General features: G+C 39.7%; 1 protein-coding gene across 5 annotated transcripts in view; it reads right to left on the minus strand.

Annotated features, from left to right (window-relative positions):
* GDA (guanine deaminase) overlaps nt 1-20,983 on the minus strand; it is a 116,874-nt gene that overhangs the window by 33,350 nt on the left and 62,541 nt on the right. For 4 of the 5 annotated variants that reach the window (XM_040449350.1, XM_040449347.1, XM_040449345.1 and 1 more), the window contains 2 exons: nt 10,977-11,065; nt 4,152-4,323 (listed from right to left, as the gene is read on the minus strand). In XM_040449350.1, coding sequence (XP_040305284.1) covers nt 4,152-4,313 — 162 coding nt within the window. In that variant the 5' untranslated portion in view covers nt 4,314-4,323; nt 10,977-11,065. The remainder of the gene's footprint in view (nt 1-4,151; nt 4,324-10,976; nt 11,066-20,983) is intronic. The other variant, XM_040449346.1, reaches the window with a different exon arrangement.

Here is a 20,983-nt window from a genome sequence, read left to right on the forward strand (position 1 = left end):
CAGTTAATTGTCTTTGACTTGGGTCATGACCTCACAGTTTGTGAGTTCAGGCCCTGTGTCAGGCTCCTTGCTGACAGTATGGAGCCTGCTTGGGATTCTCTTTCTCTCTCTCTCTGCCCCTCCTTCACTCTCTCTCTCTTTCTCTCCCTCCCTCTCTCTCTCTCTCTCTCAGAATAAATAAACTTTAAAAAAATAAAATAAAATAAAAAATGGGCAGAATAATCATAAAAAAAAATTGACCTTTTGTTGGGTCATAAAATAAAGAGAACTAATTCCTGAGAAAAATAATCACATGAGTTGCACACCCTAACCAGAATAAAATGAAACTCAAAACGAAAACAGAAGTGTAATCTAACATTTTCTAAATTCTCAAAATTTCTCACCCTTTTCTAAAAATTTGGCTTGAAGATGAAATCAAAATTGTTGGCTCATTAGCAAGAAGGACGATGGAAGCACCGCACAGGCGCTGACAAGTCCTTCCTCTGACTCGCGGGGTGGGGGTGGGGGGGGATGGGGGAGATGGGGGGGAAGCTTTCACTGCGTGAGAAACTGCAGTTTCAAATTGGACTGGATCAAACCGGAATGTTCAAGAATCTGCCCGAATTGTAGTTAAGGAACAGGACAGGGAGAGTCCGCAAAGCAAAATAAGAAAAGGCAGGAGGGAAGAGGACGATGCAAAGACCGCCCACGCTACTACTCCTGCGGGTTCAATGGAGTCCAGCCCATTGAACAAAGGAGCCACATGGGCGTGGCTTATGTAAGTGAAAGAAATAAGAATTCGGCTTTAAAACTTACTGAAGAGGCCCTCTAAAATACAGCTGCTTTCCTTCTTCATTTGTTCTATATTTGGGCATCCCAGACTCCATTCCGCCCTGGTTCCTCATAAGCTTTCAAGGGGGCTCTTCCATTAGTGACGAGTTTGTATTTTTCCCATTTACAAGACTCTATCAAGAATAACATCAGACTGTGGCCTGTGTTTTCAGTCTTTCCTCAGCCTTCAGTACTTGAGGCTAAGATTTTTGAGCTCAAAACAGACTCCAAACTTAGGATGACTACCAACTTCAAGGCTTGCAGCAATGGCCTCTTAACAGATTAGATGATTTGCATTTCCAGTGTGCTGAAATAGGGGGGAAGAATGACCCGTTCCCTTTCTTTTCACCTTGTTACTTTAATGATTTGATACCACTTTGGAATTGTTTGGATTAGCTGAATCTTGGACAAACCCAAAGAGTAAGCATATTCTTTCTATTATCCACAATATTTGCAACTAGTTTATCGTCGTCCATTTACCAAGGATCTCACCTCCAATCCCTTGAGTACAGGCTGTATAATATATAGATTACTGAACTCTTTCTGGTCTTTTTAGTTCATTCCAGTCCAATTTAAAACTGTAATCTTTCACCCAGGTTGCAGTGGTTAAAGGTAGAAAATCTAGGCTTGCTTTACTGGGATTTTTTTTCCGTATAATCTCAGGAAAGGCTTGCTAATATATACTTTAAATCATTTGCGGATTGGAGCACCTGGGTGGCTCAGTCAGTTGAGCATCCAATTTCAGCTCAGGTCACAATCTCATGGTTTGTGAGTTCGAGCGAGCTCTGCGTTGGGCTCTCTGCTGAGCCTGCTTCAGATTCTGTGTCTCCCTCTTTCTGCCCCTCCACTGCTTGGGCTCTGTCTCTCTCTCTCTCTCAAAAATAAAATAAACGTTAAAAAATTTTTTTAAATTATTTGCAGATGAAATGAAATGAAATTTGCACCACTGTCATCTATGGTGCAAAACTCTCGGGTCTGGATTGCCCATTCGCTGATGTATAGATCTAGGTTTTCTGAGGGAGAAAATAACACAAACAAACAAAAATGGCTTCCCTCTATTCGTAAGTACTGCCTTAGCATCCCTTTGCACTGCCATGGGCAGTCTTCAGCCTAGGGACAGGTTCTACTTAACACATCTCAACTTAAACAGATTTCAATCATACCATCAGCTCATCCAACTGTTAAAGTGTGTGGGCCTGCTTGCTCCTAATCAGAAACATATGCAATGCAAATATTTGTCAAGAATAAAATCTATTTTGAAGTCACTGACATCAAATACTTAACTCTCTGATATAAGAAATAATATTTATAGAATACTGTCTGAAGGATATATGGTTCTAGATACTCTGTCTAAAACATAAAACACAGATGTGTCTGGTTTTTTATACTATAGCACCTTAATAATATATATTTTGACAACATAGCATGTATTTATATTAAAGATTATTGGAGTTAATTTTGAAGGAAATCAGTATAAGGAATAGACATGCTTTACCTTAAGAAATGTTTTATTTTTTATCCTATACACTGTGTAAATTACATAACTGATTTCCCTCTCTGGATCAGCTGTTAGAAACTTAGAGCATTCAGCTTCAAGTGAAGTCATTGAACTAACTGAGTTAACTCATTCAGCTTTAAGTTAAATTCATTGTGATAAATTCTAAAGAATGCGTGGATCCCCCTCCCCCACCCCCTGGCCAAGGCATACATTTAACTCTCGGTTTTATTTTGTTTTTTCTTTCTCCCTCTTTTTCCTTTGCCATGCTCTTGTGACTCATTTGCTTCCATTGTACATTATGTTATTTTAAGATATCTCAAACCCTTTCTAGAACAATGGGAAGTATAAATAAAATTTGAGGATAAAAAGGTTTGGTGTGGTTAACATGATTCATTAACACAATGCAATGGCAACTTCATGCACAGTGTTAGTCCTTCTCAGTTTTTCTGGTGTCATGTGGATGCTAGCTGAATATATGAGACCCACAATTACACTGAATTTATAATTAAGCAAGTCAAGTGTATAAAGGATAGCACTTGCTTTTACTCCTCAAGGCTTGAATGACGCAAGACCAAGGAAAATGGCAAAATGGCTGGGTAACCGCATAACGCTTATAATATTGTCGCCATCACATGGTCGTCACTTTAGAGGAAAAACCATCGACAGGTCCAACAAAAATGCAGGAATGTTCAGGCTAAGTGTGTTGAATGATAAGAGGTAGTGGTCAGATAAGATGGGATCTGGAGAAGGTATTCTCAACTGCAGAAGCTGTTTCTGGCTGCTGAGTGAATTTGGCATAGGGCTGGAATAAGAAGAAGGGAACTGACTTCTTTGAAAGAGTGGAAGGAAGGACATTTTCAGAGCCTCCAATATATGGTGGGTATACACCACAGGCGCTGCTTAATGACTGAACTAGCTCCATAGTTCCCTCTAGTGGTGTTAATGCTCATCATGTTCCCACATGCCCTGCTATAGGGGAGGGGCACCTGATTTCTCCCAATTTGGAAGCTACTAAAATAATGTGATATTCTTCTAACTGTAACTTGAAATTTTAATTTTAAACGTCCTTGGGTATTTAAAGCAAACATATAGAGTGTTTACCATGTGTCAGGCACTATCCTAAGAACCTCACGAATACTAACTTACCATAACAATCCTATGAAATAGTTACTATCACTATCTCTATTTTACAGATGGGGAAAATGAGTCACGGAACTTTCCAAAGGTTACACAGCTATTCCATATGGTCCCCAGAACACACTGTGGATTGGCAGGAGTAAGGGAACACACATATGCATTAAACTCAAATTTAGTAATGCAAAAACACAAGAAGTAACAGAGTAAAGAGAGGCCACCCAATCAGGGATTTGGGAATTTGGAGTTCAAGTTGTCTCTCTGCTAGGGGTTAGCTTGTGTAGATGAGGTGGTCACAAACTCATCTTGGGCTGTAAAACCTTGGGCTGTAAAAAACCTTAAAAAGTCTCAACAGTCCATGCTAGCCTTAACTGCTAATTTTATAATTAAAATTTGCCCCCAAGATGGGGCACCTGGATGGCTCAGCTGGTTGAGTATCCGACTTTGGCTCAGGTCATGATCTCACGGTTCGCGAATTCAAGCCCTGCGTTGGACTCTGTGCTGACAGCTCGGAGCCTGGAGCCCACTTTGAAATCTGTGTCTCCCTCTCTGCCCCTCCGCCACTTGCATTCTCTCTCTCTCTCTCTCTCTCTCTCTCTCTCTCTGTCTCAAAAATGAATACACATTAAAAAAAATTTGCCCCCCAAAATGGACCCTTCTACAGGTGATTCAGTCATAACACACCACTACTCACAAGCAAGATACTTACGACAACTCTGGTATATATTTCTTCCGCAAAATCGAGGTTCTGGAATTTGTGTTCTACAGGAAACGTGTACTTGGTCAGCCAGTCCAAAAGTGGCAGGTCTACATTACTCCCAGCAAAAGAATACTGAGCGGCATGGATGTGCGTATCAACCAGCCCAGGCATGAAAAACTCACTGGAAATTAATACGAGAGGAAAAGAACTTTAATACCATCTTCAGTCATTTTCCATATCTTTAAATCACATCTTCTGTCAACAATGATTTAATTGTTCACCCCACACAGGTTTAGAGCTGATGCAACCAGAGGGCTGTAAATTCCCCTGTTATCTAGAGATCAAAAAACAACAGTAAGGCTCTGCTGGGAGAGACACGGCTCCTCTGTTAAAACGGCTGGTGTGAGGTTAACCAAAGATGACAAAGGGGAAAAAGCACAGCACGGAGTAGAAGCAAAGCAGTCGTGGACCAAGACACCTCACGACTTTGTTCTCACGACTGGAATGGTATCGACGGCAAGCAAAGATGAGAAAGAGGGTCTTGAAAACATCTAGAGCCCTGCTGAGAAATTACTCCCAAGTCACTAAGGATGACTGATGATGACACACACACAGTGGCCACAATTTTAGACCCAGTGGTCACCTGACCTTGGCTGACTGAAAGAAATCTAGTCTTTTCCCATGTGATGTAGGGGCTGAGTTCTGAAATAGAAGCAGCAATGCACACTGAGGCTGGTTAGGGGCAGGCAATCTTAGGAGACGAGACTATCAACCCTTCTCCAGGTGCTGCTGATCTCTCCTGCTGTTACCTTGGCCCTCCAACTGATTTTCATATGTCTACTGATTCTTATAACAGAAACTTCTGAAAAGATGTTTTTTTAAAGAGTTTTCAGAGGCATTCCCCACAAAATCGAGACAAACCAAAACTAACGGCTTTTCTAAAGAGCGAATCCAGTTCACTGGTGTCTATTAAGTGTCTAAACATATCCCAACAGATATTTGTTAGAAGACAGTATGCGCCACCACCCTGAGAAAATACTAATTACATTTTAATGTACATAAAGAACTCGAGCTCAAAACTTGACATAACAAAGAATTCCTTATTCTACCAATTCAAATGTATACCACCTAGGTGGAAGACAAAACCAGGGCCGCCTATAAAATGCTTTAGTTTCAGGGGCGCCTGGGTGGCTCAGTGGGTTAAGCATGTGACTTCAGCGCAGGTCATGATCTTGCAGTTCGTGGGTTCAAGCCCCACATGAGGTTCTGTGCTGACAGCTCGGAGGCTCGAGCGTGCTTCCGATTCTGGGTCTCCCTCTCTCTCTGCCCCTTCCCTGCTCGCGCTCTGTGTCTCTCTGTCTCTTTCAAAAATAAATAAACATTTTTAAACGCCTCATTTTTAGAGCAGTGGGAACTAGGAATGGGTAGTGCTACTGCTGACAGTGGTAGCAGCAGGGAATTTTCTTGACAAGGTGCATGTACTGGGCACTGGGCACCGCACCTACATGCATCATCCTACTTGTGGGAGGCGGCTGATTATAGGGATTCGATATATACATTCTTGACTCAGCTTGCTTGATTTTAAATGCAGACCCCGCAATAAATCAGCAGTGGGATAATCGATGTGTTTTGTGACTCAGTTTCCCCTTATGTAAAAGGGAGACAGCAGTAGCACCATAGGGTTGACGTGAGGATTGTTAGCATGTGCTAAAACGGCACCTAGATAATAAAAAGCATTCAAAAAGAAAAAAAGCAGTAGTTGTTATGATGATGTAATGCTCACAACAAACTTACGAAGTAGTGTTGTTATCTTCATTTACACAAGAGAAAACTGAAGCTCGGGAAACATGAGTAGCTTGGAAAAAAAGCAATCATTCAACTAGTCCAGGAAGTTTGGTCTACAGACTCACTACTCTTGGTCACTACCCTCCATATGACTGAACTCTTAATGCACTCTGGCAATGGAGAGCAGTGACCAGCTAGCATGGCAAGAAGGCAGCATGTCTACAATGTGGGGCATGAAGAGAGGGAGGATGAACTAGGGATTCCTCTCAGGCCTGAATCACTGACCTCTCAGGATAACCCAGTCCTTGGGACCTTTACTGTCTCCACTACCACACAGTGAAATGGTGGTATGATTTCTTTATGTAGTTGAATCGTTCAATCAAATAATATTTCCCAAGTATGTGATATGTTTAAAAAAAAAACTCTCCTAAGCCTTCTGGAAAGTCCAAAAAGAAATAAGACATCTTGTCTCCAAAAAGATTATAACCAGGTTGAGCAGATTAGGGGTGAGTGAGGATATCTGTGTGTGTGGTGTGTTGGCGGGGGGGGGTGTTGTGAGAGAGCTAGAGAGAAAAAGAGAAGTACATCTGGTCATAATATAAAAGATCTTAGTGAGCAATTTCACTCCCAGTGATTTACCCAAGTGAAATAAAACATATGCTTACAAAAACAAAAACAGGGTACAAAAATATTTATAGCATCATTATGTGTACTAGCCTCAAATTGGAAACAATCCAAATATCACAGGAAAACAAATAAACAAACTGCTGTATATTGACACAATGGAATACTATTTGGCAATGAAAAAGAAAGAACTACTGATATAAACAATAATATGGATGCATCTCAATACATTATGATGGATGGAAGAATCCAGACACAAGACTTCTTGGTTTATTCCATCCATACGACATTCAAAAACAAGCAGAAGTGATCTATGTGATAGAAAAAAAAATTAAACAGTGGATGAGGGGGTGGAGAGTGACTGGAAAGGACACAAAGGAACTTTCTAGGCTGATAGGAATGTTTTATATCTTTCTTGGTGTGTTGGTTACATATGTAGATATGCTTATCAAAATTTATCAATTCACATCCCTAAGATCTATGCACTTTACTACATAAAAAATGTTTCAAAAACAACAACAGTAAAAAAAAAGTGTCTTTAAAAAGAGTCTTGAAGAGTCAATTAAGTGAATTAATTGGTATTGGTTATTCTGGGGTGCCTGGGTGGCTCAGTTGGTTAAGCATCTGACTCTTGATGTCAGCTCAGGTCATGATCTCACAGTTCATGAGTTAGAGCCCCACATCAGGCTCTGCACTAACAGTGCAGAGCCTTCTTGGGATTCTCTCTCTCCCCTCTCTCTCTGACTCTACCCCACGTACTCTCTCTCTCTGAGAATAAATAAACTTAAAAACATTTTGTATTGGTTATTCTGTACCCAAGAGAGAGGGGATTGAGATGGTATTTGTTACATTTTTTCCTTCTCTTTTGCAGAACTGTGACATATTGAACCACAGGTTTAGGACAGAAATCTGGTGGTGCCAGGCATGTGTTGGGAGATTCCTTCCATCTCCCAACCGTCACATTTCTAAAGAAAGATTATGGTGATAGGAACAAAAGGAAAAGATGAATACAAAAGAAAAACCTTGACACTTTATCAGGTCTGGGAAGCAACGGAGAGGAATGAGTTCAAGAGAGAGTTTTTGAGCATGTGATGCTGAACATATGATACAAAGGGCAGAGAATGTAGGAGGAAACTCCACATTGAGGGAGGGGCAATGTTACGAAGCCTAGGGCCCAAGTGTAACCTCCAAAGCATCAGAAACATGGGTTAAGAGGTCACAGAAGACGTACAGATGGGATTCAGATTGGAGAGTCTGCCCTGAGCTGCTAGCCCTAGGAGCTAGTGGTGCCAGAGACTTCTGTGGAAAAAGAACAAAACTGAATCTTGAGCAGCAGCATCCACTTAAGGAGTAAGAATGAGGAAGAGAAGGCCATGCTCCCTCTGGGCAGATTTGTCAGGAGGACAAAGGGAGACCCAGGAAAGAGGTATGAAGGGCACCAATGAAAGGAAAGGAGTTCAGAACAGGGAATGGTGTTAAAACTGCAAGGGCGAGTGGTTTCAGGAAAGACGGAGTGCTCTCATTTCGATGCAGTGGTTGGGGGAGACACCCAACTTCACATGGCTTCAGTCCCTCGTTATATCTAGAATGGTTTAGTTACTGTCCTAGGTGCTGAAAAGACACACAGGAACATGGAAGACGAATGTTAGAGAAAGTACTGGGCGGAGGGAGAGCTCTCTTTAAAAATATTTGGTAGTGAAAGAACGGTAGTGTAGGAGGAGAGGGAAAGTCACGTTTTGTTGAGCACGTTTTTAAAGCAGAGACGAAAGAAGCAAAAGAGATAATTTAGGGTACAACAAATTCAGAGGCGACAGAAGAGCAGGGATTTACTGCATCCTACATGTGACTTTCATCCAGAAGAGCTAACGATTCTTTTGGGGAAACAGGAAGCACTTTCTACTAATGCTTATTAGTAGAAATATTGACATGAGCAATATTCACATATTGCTTATATATGTATTGTGTATGTATCCCAGGTATTGATGCATGTGTGAGTGTGGACTGTGAGAGCTGCTCATGAGATCAGAGGTCACTGAGCCCAACTAATCATTTTATAGAGAGAGCAAAAGGAAACTTGGGCACAACACGCTTGTTTTCAGACATGCATCTTGTTAGTGGTGGCCTGGTCGGGATTAGAACTCGGTTCTCCACCGAAGACCTCACTTGCAGCTAAATCATAACTAATGAAAGTCAAGCTGCAGACACAGCAGAGATGAGGCTTTCAAGTGGAAACAGAAAAAGGTGAAACAGCTCTCCTTCCTTCTGCTTTTCAGCTTTCCTCTTTCCAATTTTACTTACTATCTTAATTCCCTTAGAAAAGCTCGGCGTCTCCCCCCTCCCCAGATAAAAACCAATCGACTTCATCTTCCAAACCTGTGGTGCTGGCCAGCCTGTATTAGACTCTGAGGACAAAAAACAAAGTTTGCCCCGATATACACTTGCCAGAGCATCCACCCATGTTCTGACCAAGTGGAAAACGTTAATAAAAGCTCCACAGTCAAAACACATGACTGTCTAGAAGGGTCTGAGTTGCCCAATCGGTTTGTACATCATTGTCAACCTTCATTAACCTGCCCTGCAGGGGGTGTGATGGTCCCATGGGCCTGGGGAGCCCAGGCCATTTGAAAATGACTGTTTCTTGCACAACAACACAGACATATAAAACTATCAACAACATTCTGTCTTCATTTAAAATTTTGGTATTTTGTTCATCATGGATTCTTTGCATTAATTTTGATTTTTCAAAATACTGCACCAAACTTATCTTGATTACTGACTTTTTTTTTTGCCCCCCCCCCACCACCCTTAAATTCCTTGCCCAAGGTGAACACCTCACTTGCCTCACCCTAATCCTGGCCCTGCCAATGTCTCTATGGTCCCATAGCCACAATCTGATCCACTTCTATGAAAGCACCACTCAGAGTGTTCCAGTTAGTATTTGCATTTAAAAAATCCACATCGTGCTGAGGTAGACCTGTAGGCACAGGAAGTCTGATAAACACACTGTCAGAGACATCATCTTCTGTGGCATTTAAATTGCTACTTAAAGAAATTCAACTGCACGTATCTCGTGTGTTTGATATAAGAATTACTTTGTATTTTGGAGCACCTGGGTGGCTCAGTCAGTTAAGCATCTGATTCTTGGTTTCAGCTCAGGTGGTGATTTCACAGTTGGTGGAATTAAGCCCTGCCTTGGGCTCTGCGCTGACAGCAAGGAGCCTGCTTAGGATTCTCGCTCTCCCTCTCCCTCTGCCCCTCCCCTGCTAGCTCTCTCTCTCTCTCTCTCTCTCTCTCTCTCTCTCTCAAAATAAATAAACACTTTAAAAATAGAATTACCTTGCATTTTAAATATTATTTTTCTGGGGTGACTGGGTGGCTCAGTCAGTTGAGTGCCAGACTGGCTCCGGTCATGATGGCACAGTTTGTGAGTTCAAGCCCACATCAGGCTCACTGCTGTCAGCAAATAGCCTGCTTTGGATCCTCTGCTCCCCCCTCTCTCTCTGCCCCTCCCCTTCTCATGCCCTTGCTCATGCTCTCTCTCAAAAATAAACATTTAAAAATAAATAAATAAATAAATAAATAAATAAATATTCTTTTTCTTCAAAGACTTCAGTCTTCCACCAAAGTTTACATTTTGTCTTACCTTACCACTTCTCTGTGTGTGGTGCGTACAGGTCCACCAGAATCTACATTTGTTTGATGGACTTACCTCCAAAAGCAGCCTCATAAAGAGGGACAAAAGAATATAAAAGGCCACAGAAGTATTTGCCCTTCCCCCCACCCTCCCACTGCTGAACCACTTGCTTATGGCCTCCCGACTTCCCTCTCTCCCTCTTGTGCACTCCCACAGTTTCTGACCCCATATCCCAAAGGCACACAGGCAGGAATCTTAATGTCAGTCATTCCTCAACATATATTCTCAAGAAAATCTAGAAAGAGGAAACAGGCAATAACAGAAGTGGCTGGAATTAGGTCTTCCCTAACCGTGCTGTCAGTTACTGATCCCCAAACCTCCATCCCCTTCCTCCTGGTGGTTTATCTCACTTCCTCTTTATTTCCTTCACAAAAGGTATCACAACCTATCGCTGGTGTGCTTCTGTGTCTGTGCACCCACTTCATCTCTGAGATCCCCGTGGGCTGTAAACCCCGCAAGGGCAAAGACTTCATAGACCATTTTGTGCTCCAGATCCTAGTTCTTGCACACAGTTAGCTCAACAAAGGGTTGCTCGAGGAATGAATGAATGATGGCAGACTCCTATTCTCAAAGTTTCCACCCTACAGCTCCCTGTTCTCTAGTCTCCTCTCAACTCACCCCAGAGGGAAAAAAAAAACAAAGCCTCTCTGTCTCCAGGCAGGTGTCTAATCGTCTGAGACTAGTTGACATCACTAGTTGACAGCAAAGGGAAGAAGTTGGCTATGACTTACTGGTTGCTCAGTTCTCTTACTTCGCACGGCCGGAAGCACCATTCTTTGGCCAGCTTTTCCTGTTGAGATGCTTCTTCTAAAAACACTATCTTTAAAAGAAAGAAAGAAAAGAATCACACATTAATAAGCCATTGGGATTTGTTGTTGTTAAATGTCTAAATCTTTTAAAAAGAGACTAAACTGTAGCTGAATTGATTTTTAAAGGTGTTCCATACCAAATGGGATAGCGTTCAGAGACAAAAAGACAGGGTTTTGCCTCCGCTTGTCCAAGGAAGTACGGAAGTTTTTCCTTTTCTGCCTTTCTGTAGGCATAAGTAAGACTTCAAAATTCTAATTTGAAGATATAGGGTATTAAAAATCGTTCATTGATATCTATTTCTCCCCCACCCCAGAATGATTGAAGGAAACAATTGTTTATAGAAAGTGTACCTCACTGCAGGTGAATAAAAAATTTTTGTTAGGCTTTTATAGGAAACCCGCATCTAGAGTAGGGTAGTAGTGTATCATGCGGAAGGTTATTGACACAATATGATTGCACATAATAATTGCCCAGTAATCAAATCTTAGCATGACTTATGTTGATGCTCTGGTGCTGGACATCAACCATAAAAAGGGAGGTCTGCTATATTTTTCTAGTACTGTGGATGAGATGCTAATAGAGTGATCTCTCACACAGGCTTGGGAGCCCTAGGCAACTGCTGGGGAAGTTTGGATGGGCCTCTTCCTCTCTCTTTGTCTGGTTTCCCCATCGCAAACTGGGGGTAACATCAGAGCATACTTCACAGAGCTACTGTAGAAAGTAAATATCATAATTTTAGAAAAGAAATTAGCACATCTCTAGAACATATTAAATGCTAGACACATTATATCTATTGCTGGTTTTTTTTAATACAGTGTTATTGTCTTCTCTATAAAAATGGATTGCAAAGCAAGAAAAAAGAAGGAACAATGGAATATATATATATACAGGAAATATCCTGCATTTCATTTATAAATGTAATATTGTGAGAATACATGTTTCGTGGAACATAAAATACTGAAAAAACACTGGTAGATAAAATGTATCTAATTAATTAGAAGCAAGGCAATATAGTGTGGGAAAAATAGTTTGTGGAACTGAAAGTAAAGTAAAATATATGTTGACTTCTCTATTCATTGATGACATGCTTTTTAAAAAATTGGGATATTTATCAGAAGAGGAAAATAAAAATGTAATTCCTACAAATAAGAAAAAGTAATTTGATGAGTCTAAAAAACATATTTGAATTCATAAGTAGATCAAAACAGATCCATAATTAACTTAAAAAACACAAAAACAGTATTTATCTATAAAACTCAGAGCTGACTCACCATTAAAGACATAAATACATACACATACATACAAAAACTATACAAAGCACTATATTCACACATTTGAATATATATTTCAAATAAACGTGTTTTTTTTAACATTTATTTATTTTGAGAGGGAGAGAGAGCGCATGGGGAAGGGGCAGAGAGAGAAGGAGAGAAGGAATCCCAAGAAGGCTCCGTGCTTTCAGTGGAGAACCAGACGCAGGGCTCAATCTCACGAACCCGTGAGATCATGATCTGAGCTGAAATGAAGCGTTGAAAGCTTAACCGACTGACTCACCCAGGCACCCCTGAAAGAAATCGTTTTTGAAAATATGAACAATCAAAATTTATTCTGGGAAACTGAAGGAACTAGTAACTCTAGAAGAAACTGAGGAAGTTTTTCTAACCCATTAGGGAAGCTCGCGGTTCAGAACCATGATACCTGTCACAAACACAAGTTTCTCCCTCCTAATAATTGGGGCTCTACCCTGAGGACACGATTGTCTCTGTGTTTCTCATGCATCCCGGTCAGGCAATGAGTTTGGTTTCTTCCATACCAACCATGGCCATCTCTAAACCATTTTTCCTTCAGCTCCTTGTAAACTAAATTCCTTTAAGACTCACCCCTTCCAGCTTTCAAGAGCACCTTTCCTCTCTTTGTTGTTCTCCTTTACCAACATTTCTCTCATTGTCTACATTTGTCAATGCCTGCCTCACATTCTTTCTCTCCACTCCAAGCCCTGCCTTCATTCCTTAAAAAATCATTATGGATCCTTTCGACACCATGACCACCTATTTCCACAAACCCATCTTCAGTGATTTGTTCATAAACAAGTGAACAAATGAAGTTCATGAACTTCACATCGTGGTCATACCTTGGACATGTTCATGACCCATAACTGTTCCACCTCCAAAACTCCTGATTCATACATCTGACAAAAATTACCTCTCTTTCCTGTTTGCCATTTCGACTCCTCCAACCAGTCTTCCACCTGAATTTCCCTTTATCTTCTCCTCTCTACTTTTCCCCAGTCCATCAGTGCTCTTCTTCCACACTGTCCTTGTCTAGCTTAGATTCTACCACCTATTATTTCATATTTCTTACGTCTTAGTCAATACATACCAGGTAGAAGTTTAGCCTTAGCTGAATCCAACTCTCCCCTTCTCTGTGCCGCAGCACATGACATGGTTGATGGAATATCCATAATCTTCAAGGTCCAAAGTGTTCCTATCAACTCCTGGCACCCTAAGACATTTCTCTAGCACCGTGGTCTTTACTTTTAGTAAAACTTACAGAAAACGTAATTGCATATCCACCAACAGATCATTAAAAGTGCTTTTTCAGTGATATATTAATAGAAATTTTTGCAAATAACTCAGAAGGAATTGAAAAAATTGAGAGATACTGCTATAACAAAGCCCCTCCCAATCCCACCCACTTGATTCATGTGAAAATATTTCTCAGCACTTATATACATAAAAATGGAAAATAAGGGGCCACCTGGGTGGCTCAGTTGATTAAGCATCTGACTCTTGATTTCAGCTCAGGTCATGATCTCATGATTTGCAGGATCAGGCTCTCCACTGATGGCTCGACCCTGCTTGGGATTCTTGCTTTCTCCCCCTCTCTCTGCCCCTCTTCAGCCCGTGCGCTCTCTCTCTCTCTCTCACTTTCTCTCTCTCAAAATAAATAAATATTTTTTAAAAAGGAAAATAAAAAAAATTGATGCTACTCCTATTTCATTCGACCAACAAGTTAACACTCATCCAGATATATATTATCTAGTTGGAGGGGAAAAAAAGCTTTTTTATTTTACATCTAACAAATTATCTTCTAGCCCCAGGGAATTTTAAATACTTTTATGCACAAAAACCTAACTGCAGTGGTTGATCAATAAAAGACTTTCAAATGTAAAATTATATTGCATTAGCATAGACTCTGTAAGGAAAGTAGAATAGAGTTAGTAATTCAAGAAGAAAAGGGAACTATACAGCATTTCAGATCATTAAGAAGAAGAGAGCTCATGATTTTTTTTAAAAAGTAGATTAAGATAGATATCAAATCACTGTATTTTTATTCTGTTAGATACATTTTAAAAGTAATGTCACAGTTCAATTTTAACACATATATGTTTACAATCTGCAAAAAATTATGGGCTTTTTATGTATTTAAGTTATTTTTGAGAGAAAGGGAGCAAGCACATGCACACATGTGCAGGAGTGGGGGAGGGGCAGAAGGAGAGAGAGAGAGAGAGAGAGAGAGAGAGAGAGAGAGAATCTTAAGTAGGCTCCACACCGAGCGTGGAGACCAACACGGGGCTGGAGCCCACGACCCTGGGGTCATGACCTGAGCCAAAATCAAGAGTCAGAGGCTCAACCGACTGAGCCACTCAGACGCCCCTGTTCTTTAAATACCATTGGAGGGGTGCCTGGGTGACTCAGTTGGTTGAGTGTCCTACTTCAGCTCAGGTCATGATCTTGTGGTTTGTGAGTTTCTAGCCTGCATCAGTCTCACTGCTCTCAATGCAGAGCCCTCTTCAGATCCTCTGTCCCTCTCTCTCTCTCTCTCTCTCTCTCTGCCTCTCCCTGCTTGTACTCTCTAAATAAAATAAATAAATAAATAAATAGGACATTTAAATACCATTGGAAACCTGGGTTGGAGACAGCTTTAATTCACAAATCAAGTACTTAATTAATAGATTGCTTTCTTGTTCTTATTCATGTATTCACTCAACAATTATCACCTGCATGTAAATAAATTGATAGGTGAATATCAGATATATTGCATAGATTAGTGAGTGCTGTGATGAAAAATAAATCAAGGTAAATGGATGAGATAAAAAGTGGGGTGTGATGGATGTCTCTGAGAAATGATGTTTGGGCACAGATTTACATGAAGGGAGGGAGTAAAACACTTGATATTCTGGGAGGAGCATTCCAGGCAGAGGAAACAAATCAGCACAAAGGCTCTGATATGTTATTCAAATTTAATTTAAATTGGATGCTTGGCAAGTTTTGAAACATCAGGGATACCAGTGGGGATACACGACAAGGACCAGAAGAGTAGAGATGGTAGCCGGGGCTTTGTAGATCATGGCACAGCCTTGAGATTTATTTTTAAGAAGCATCTAAAAGTATTTTGGAAAATGAATGTGGCAAAGTTATAAAATATCACTGAGATTCTCTTTATGGGACAATGCTCTTTCATCCTGAGTTTTTCTGGGCTTATGTGGCCATTCAACCACGTCTTCAATCTTTCACCATTTAATGAGTGCCTGTTATAACCCACGCACTTCCTCCACAAGCCACGGATTAGGTGGGCTGTCTGGCACATACAGAAATCAATAAAAAACAAGTTTCATAAAATCATAGATGGTGCCAGCTCACAGGAACCTTCTCATCTGACCTCCTTGTTTTCCAGATGAGGAAATTGAGTCCCTTCTGTTAAGCAAACAATTCCAAATACTCTCTTATTTGAATGTGACTATTTAGGATGGGCAATAACAAGAATGTCAGCAATACTAAAGCCAAAAGTAGATGAGTAATGGCTGTTAGCTAGTGAAAAAAATCTTTGCAAGATAGAGGCTTCAAACACCAGATGGTAAATTTGGGCAAGATGTTTGTTGCTATGAACAGAGTAAACTGCTCTTCAGGCCATTGTGAAATAGCTTGCCCATCCAACTAAATAAGGTAACATATATTGCAACCCATTACATAAAATCCACCCTTAGGCCCTGTAATGGGAAATAAGATCAGATCAAAAACATGAGGTTTCAAAGATTTCTGAATCTTTTGGACGGAGATGAAAATCACCATATTAGCTCAATTCACCACAAACAGATTAATGGAAAAGAAAGACAAAGTGTGATTGCCTTAAAAAGGCAAAACAAACAAAAACTTGTCAGCTTATAGAGGTAGAACTGAACAAACTCATGTTACAAAGGCACCAAATGGCGGCATGGGGAACTTACACATTCAGATCTGATATTCTCATGTCACAGGTGAGGAAACGGACCAGGCTATATAACTTGTTGAAGGTCACGAGGCAAGCCAGGAGTATCTGCTTGACTCGACCCGTCTTATGGATTCTCCCAGACCTTTTATGATTGCTTCTGCAATAGTATTAACTAAGGGTCAGCAAACGTTCTATGAAGGGCCATATAGTAAATATGGACCACATTGTCTTTGTGGTAAGTACGCAGCTCTGTCATGTAGCACAAAAGCAGTCCTGGATAATAGACAGGCCTGGCTATTTTGCAATGAAACCTTATGTATAGAAAAAAATTTGCATTTTATATAATTTTTACTTGTCATAAAAATGTCTTCTTTTCCAATCATTTAAAATGTAAAAATTATATTAGCTCACTGGCCATATATAATCAGTCAGTGGGCTGTATTTGACCTGTGGGTCGCAGTTTGCCAAGCTTTGCTGCAGACTCCTAAAAAGACTCATGGATGTTATAATCATATAATTTGAAAACCATCTCAGTGGCTTACACTAACATTTTGAAAAAGAGCTTTATCTCAATTTATGATTGGTTTTTCAATTGGCAATAACTTTTACCAATTATTCCTTTAACTTTAGCGTTTGATAAAATACTCTTGGAAAAGTATACATTCTGGCTACCTTATAAAACCTGATTTTGCTATAGAAATACAGATATTTTTCAATAGATTAAAAAAGTAACTTCAGTAATTCTTGTGATCTAATGGCATTGTAAATGATTCGTTGGCATTTAGTAACTTTTTAGTACAAAAATAAAACATTCTAAAATTATGGGACATCTGATAATAAAAATATTCTTATTAAATGTGCTTACCGTGTACGACACTGTCCTAGACACTTTACCTGTGTTAACTCATTTTAACTTCACAAGAACCCTGTGAGGTAGGTACTATTATTAACCTCATTTCACAGATGAGAAAAGTCAGGCATAGATATGTTAACTATTTTACCCAAGATTACACAGCTGGTAGGTATCTAAAATTTGAACTATAGTCCCTGTCCAGGCTGAGGGCTATTAAGCACCATGCTATACATTTTTAAAATTGTCTTTCATACAAAATTTTTTTAAAAGCCCTCCCCTTTAATTGCTCTTTTTGTTTTGTTGTTTTGTTTTGTTTTTTTACAAAATATTTCTTTGTGCTTTTCCATTTCCTTCCCTTCCCTTAATGCGTCCCAGACTGTGGGCCTGGTGGGACCAGGAACACAAAGGCAGTCAGGGCTAAAGGTGTCATCAAGGCTAAGAAGGCTAACAGGGCCAGAAGAGCTGGGAATGAAGAAGTATAGAGACAATAAGGCAGGTTAAGAGGACAGGGATGGCTGAGGAGACAGCTACCAGGATCAAGAGATTGATTACACACAGGTAACCAGCAAGTAGGCAAATATACTGTGGTTAATGATAGTATTCTCAGAGGGGAGTTACAAATATAGAAAGGGAAGGCTAGCATATGGTGGTACTGGATTTGAATTGGAGGTACTGGTGTCAACCATGGTTTTTCATTTAGACAGATCAATAATAAATAAATGGATACATACATACATAAATACATATACATACATACATAAGTCCTTCCTAAGTCTGTGCTGAGAGGACTTAGGAACAATGATACTCTGTAGCAATCAGCACCCATAATGCTCAGATCTTGGTTTCTATATACCATTCTCCATTAGAAAGAATCAGATTGACTGCAGCAACGGCTGCAGCAGAGAAAGTACATGACAAATCTGGAATGTAATTTTGTACCAAAAAGGAAGCACTAAAAATATAGTTGAAGAGTGTTAAAAAGTCCACAGGAGCCACTTTGAGGAAGCTCCAACTAGCCAAATATGGGCCAGTTTTAGCATCTAATAATAGTAATAATAATAGTAATAATAAATTAAATCCCAATGAATAAAATAGGAATCCCTGAGTCCACACAAATGAAGGAAGGAAGGAAAGGAGGGAGGGAGGGAGAAAGGGGAGTTTTTTCTTACAGAACACCAACTAACCCATGTGGAAAGAATAATAGAATTAGAAAATGAGCATTTGGCAGCCATCATTGTAATAAATGACTCATGCAAAAATCATCAATGAATGTTAAAACTAGTGGGTGAAAATTTTGTTGCAGAACAAGATATTTATATAAATCCAAAATATCTCCCCACAAAATTTATTTTACAGAGAAAAATAGTAACTATATGGTAGAAAAGCTTGGTAAATACTATTTCAACTAAGTGAACAAAGTTAACATCAAGGGATGTTATCAATGTTATCAATGGGATAAATCAACATTGTGTGCCTCCTGCTATGATGCACCAAGAAGAACACAGCTCCATTTCTGTGGTATTCCTGCCAAAAAGTGCATAATCTTACTCTAATTATAAGGAAACATCAGGTAAACCTAAACAGGAAGGCATTCTAAAATAAAACTAACAAATTGTCCTGTATTCTTGAAACTTATCCAGGACAAGAAAGACTTGAAGACCTGTTTCAAGTGGAAGACAACTAAAAAATCATGACAAGAACGTGCAACCTGTGATTCTAGTGGGGATCCTGACCCAGAAGAGAGAGAAAGCTATCAAGGACATTGCTGGGTCAATGGACAAGGTTTGAATGGATCTGTGGATAACATGGCAGAATTGGATCTATGTTAATTTTCTGATCTAGATGATTGTACAGGATTATGTAAGATAGCATCCTTGTTTTTTCATTTTAGGAAATACATGATGAAGTATTTAGACTAGAACAGCATGTCTGTAACTTACTCTCAATTAGTTAAAAATGTGTGTGTGTGTGTGTGTGTGTGTGTGTGTGTGTGTGTGTTTGCATATGTATACCTACATATATCTAGAGAAACTGGGAAAGAACCATGAAGCAAATATGGTTAACATTATAATGTTAACAGTGGGGGACCTGGGTGAAGGCTATATGAGAGTTGTTCATAGTGTTCTTGTAACTTTTTAAAACAATTTGCAGTAACTTAAATATTTAAAAAATCTTAACTACCAAACAAACAGTATATTTCTTAGAATTACATATATTTAAGGGCACCTAGGTGGCTTAGTCAGTTGAGCTTCCAACTCTTGATTTCAGGTCAGGTCATGATGCCAGGGTAATGGAGTCAAGCCCCACATTGGGCCCTGCACTGAACATGGAGCCTGCTTGGGAGTCTTTCCCTCTGCCCTTCTCCCCAGCTCTCATGCTCTCTCTCTAAACTAAATTAAACCAAACTAAATAAAATAAAATAAAATAAAATAAAATAAAATAAAATAAAATAATATAAGAAATACAAATATTCAAATGAAAGTATAAGGACAAGTAAGGACATGATAAACATAAAATTCAGGATAATGGCTCCCTCAGAGGAGGAAGGGAAGGAAAGGGGATGGGAAGGGGCATCTGGGAGGCTTTGAATAAAAACAACGGTTCACAATGTCTTCATCTATTACAACCACACAGGCATTATAGCTGTTCTTTTTTATGTGAGCAAATATATGAACAAAAACAAATTATATGCTCATAATAAATGTTAGTTTTTAACTTCAAAATCGTATTATATAAAATGCTTACACTGATAATCTGTGGAACACCCAAATGACCAACAAGAAAAACTAAGAGTGGGGCGTAAGCAGCGGGAAAACAGAATGACACGGATCTAACGTTGATAGCACCCAACACCAGCAATCTAAAGTGAGGTCATATATGTTCCTTCTTTTAGTAATGTGCCCAACGACCTCTACATGCACCTGAGTTTGCAAAAGGCTTTAGGATACAAATTATTATGCCCTAATGTTTTTTATTTCTTAAATTCAAAATCCCCTGATGCCTTAACCAATTTGTGAAATAGGGAAACTGCTAAAATGGTTACAATTATCACAAAACATTGAATCAACTTCACTCCAAATCTCAAAACCAAGGTTAAATGGCACATTTGAATCATGAAATCATTAAACAAGCTAACAATTTCAGCTGCTGTCTCACAAAAGACATCTTCAGAAACTAAATTCAGCAAGTGGACAACTGAGTATGAATTTAGGAAAAACACTCATTCTTCTTTTGAGAACCGAAAGGTGATGTCAACTGTCCCCAAAGTTTATCTCAACAGACTGCGGCAGATACATAGCTACTGATAAGAAAATGCAGGTATACACAAAAGTTCTGGCTACACAAGACTATTCCTTTGGGTTTTTTTAAACATGAACTCTGCCTTAGAGACCTGTTATAGGTTGAACTGAGGATCCCTCAAATCCAGACACTGAAGTCCTGAACCCCCAGCACCTCAGAATGCGACTGTATTTGAAAATACGGTCTTTACACACATGATCAAGTTAAAGTGAGGTCAATAGGATGGGCCCTAATCCAATAGGACTGCTGTCCTCATGAAAAGGGGAAATGTGGGAAGTTGATATGACAAAACACAGGGAGAAGATGCCATCCACAAGCCATAGGAAAAGGCCTAGAACAGATGCTTCCCTCACAGCCCTCAGAAAGAACCAACTCTGCTGATACTTTGATCTCAGACTTGCGGCCTCCAGAACTGAGAGACAATAAATTTCTGTTGTTCAAACCACCTGGCTTGTACTTCGTTCTAGTACTCCTAGAAAACTAATAGAAGTCTCTGTAGGAGGAAAGATTGGAAGACTATTCTAGCAAATAAGCAAAGGAAAAACACTGCAGAAACTCTCTCCC

The sequence above is a fragment of the Herpailurus yagouaroundi genome, unplaced genomic scaffold (genome assembly GCF_014898765.1).
Source record: "Herpailurus yagouaroundi ecotype Mexico unplaced genomic scaffold, PumYag 199, whole genome shotgun sequence".
Taxonomy (NCBI): domain Eukaryota; kingdom Metazoa; phylum Chordata; class Mammalia; order Carnivora; family Felidae; genus Herpailurus; species Herpailurus yagouaroundi.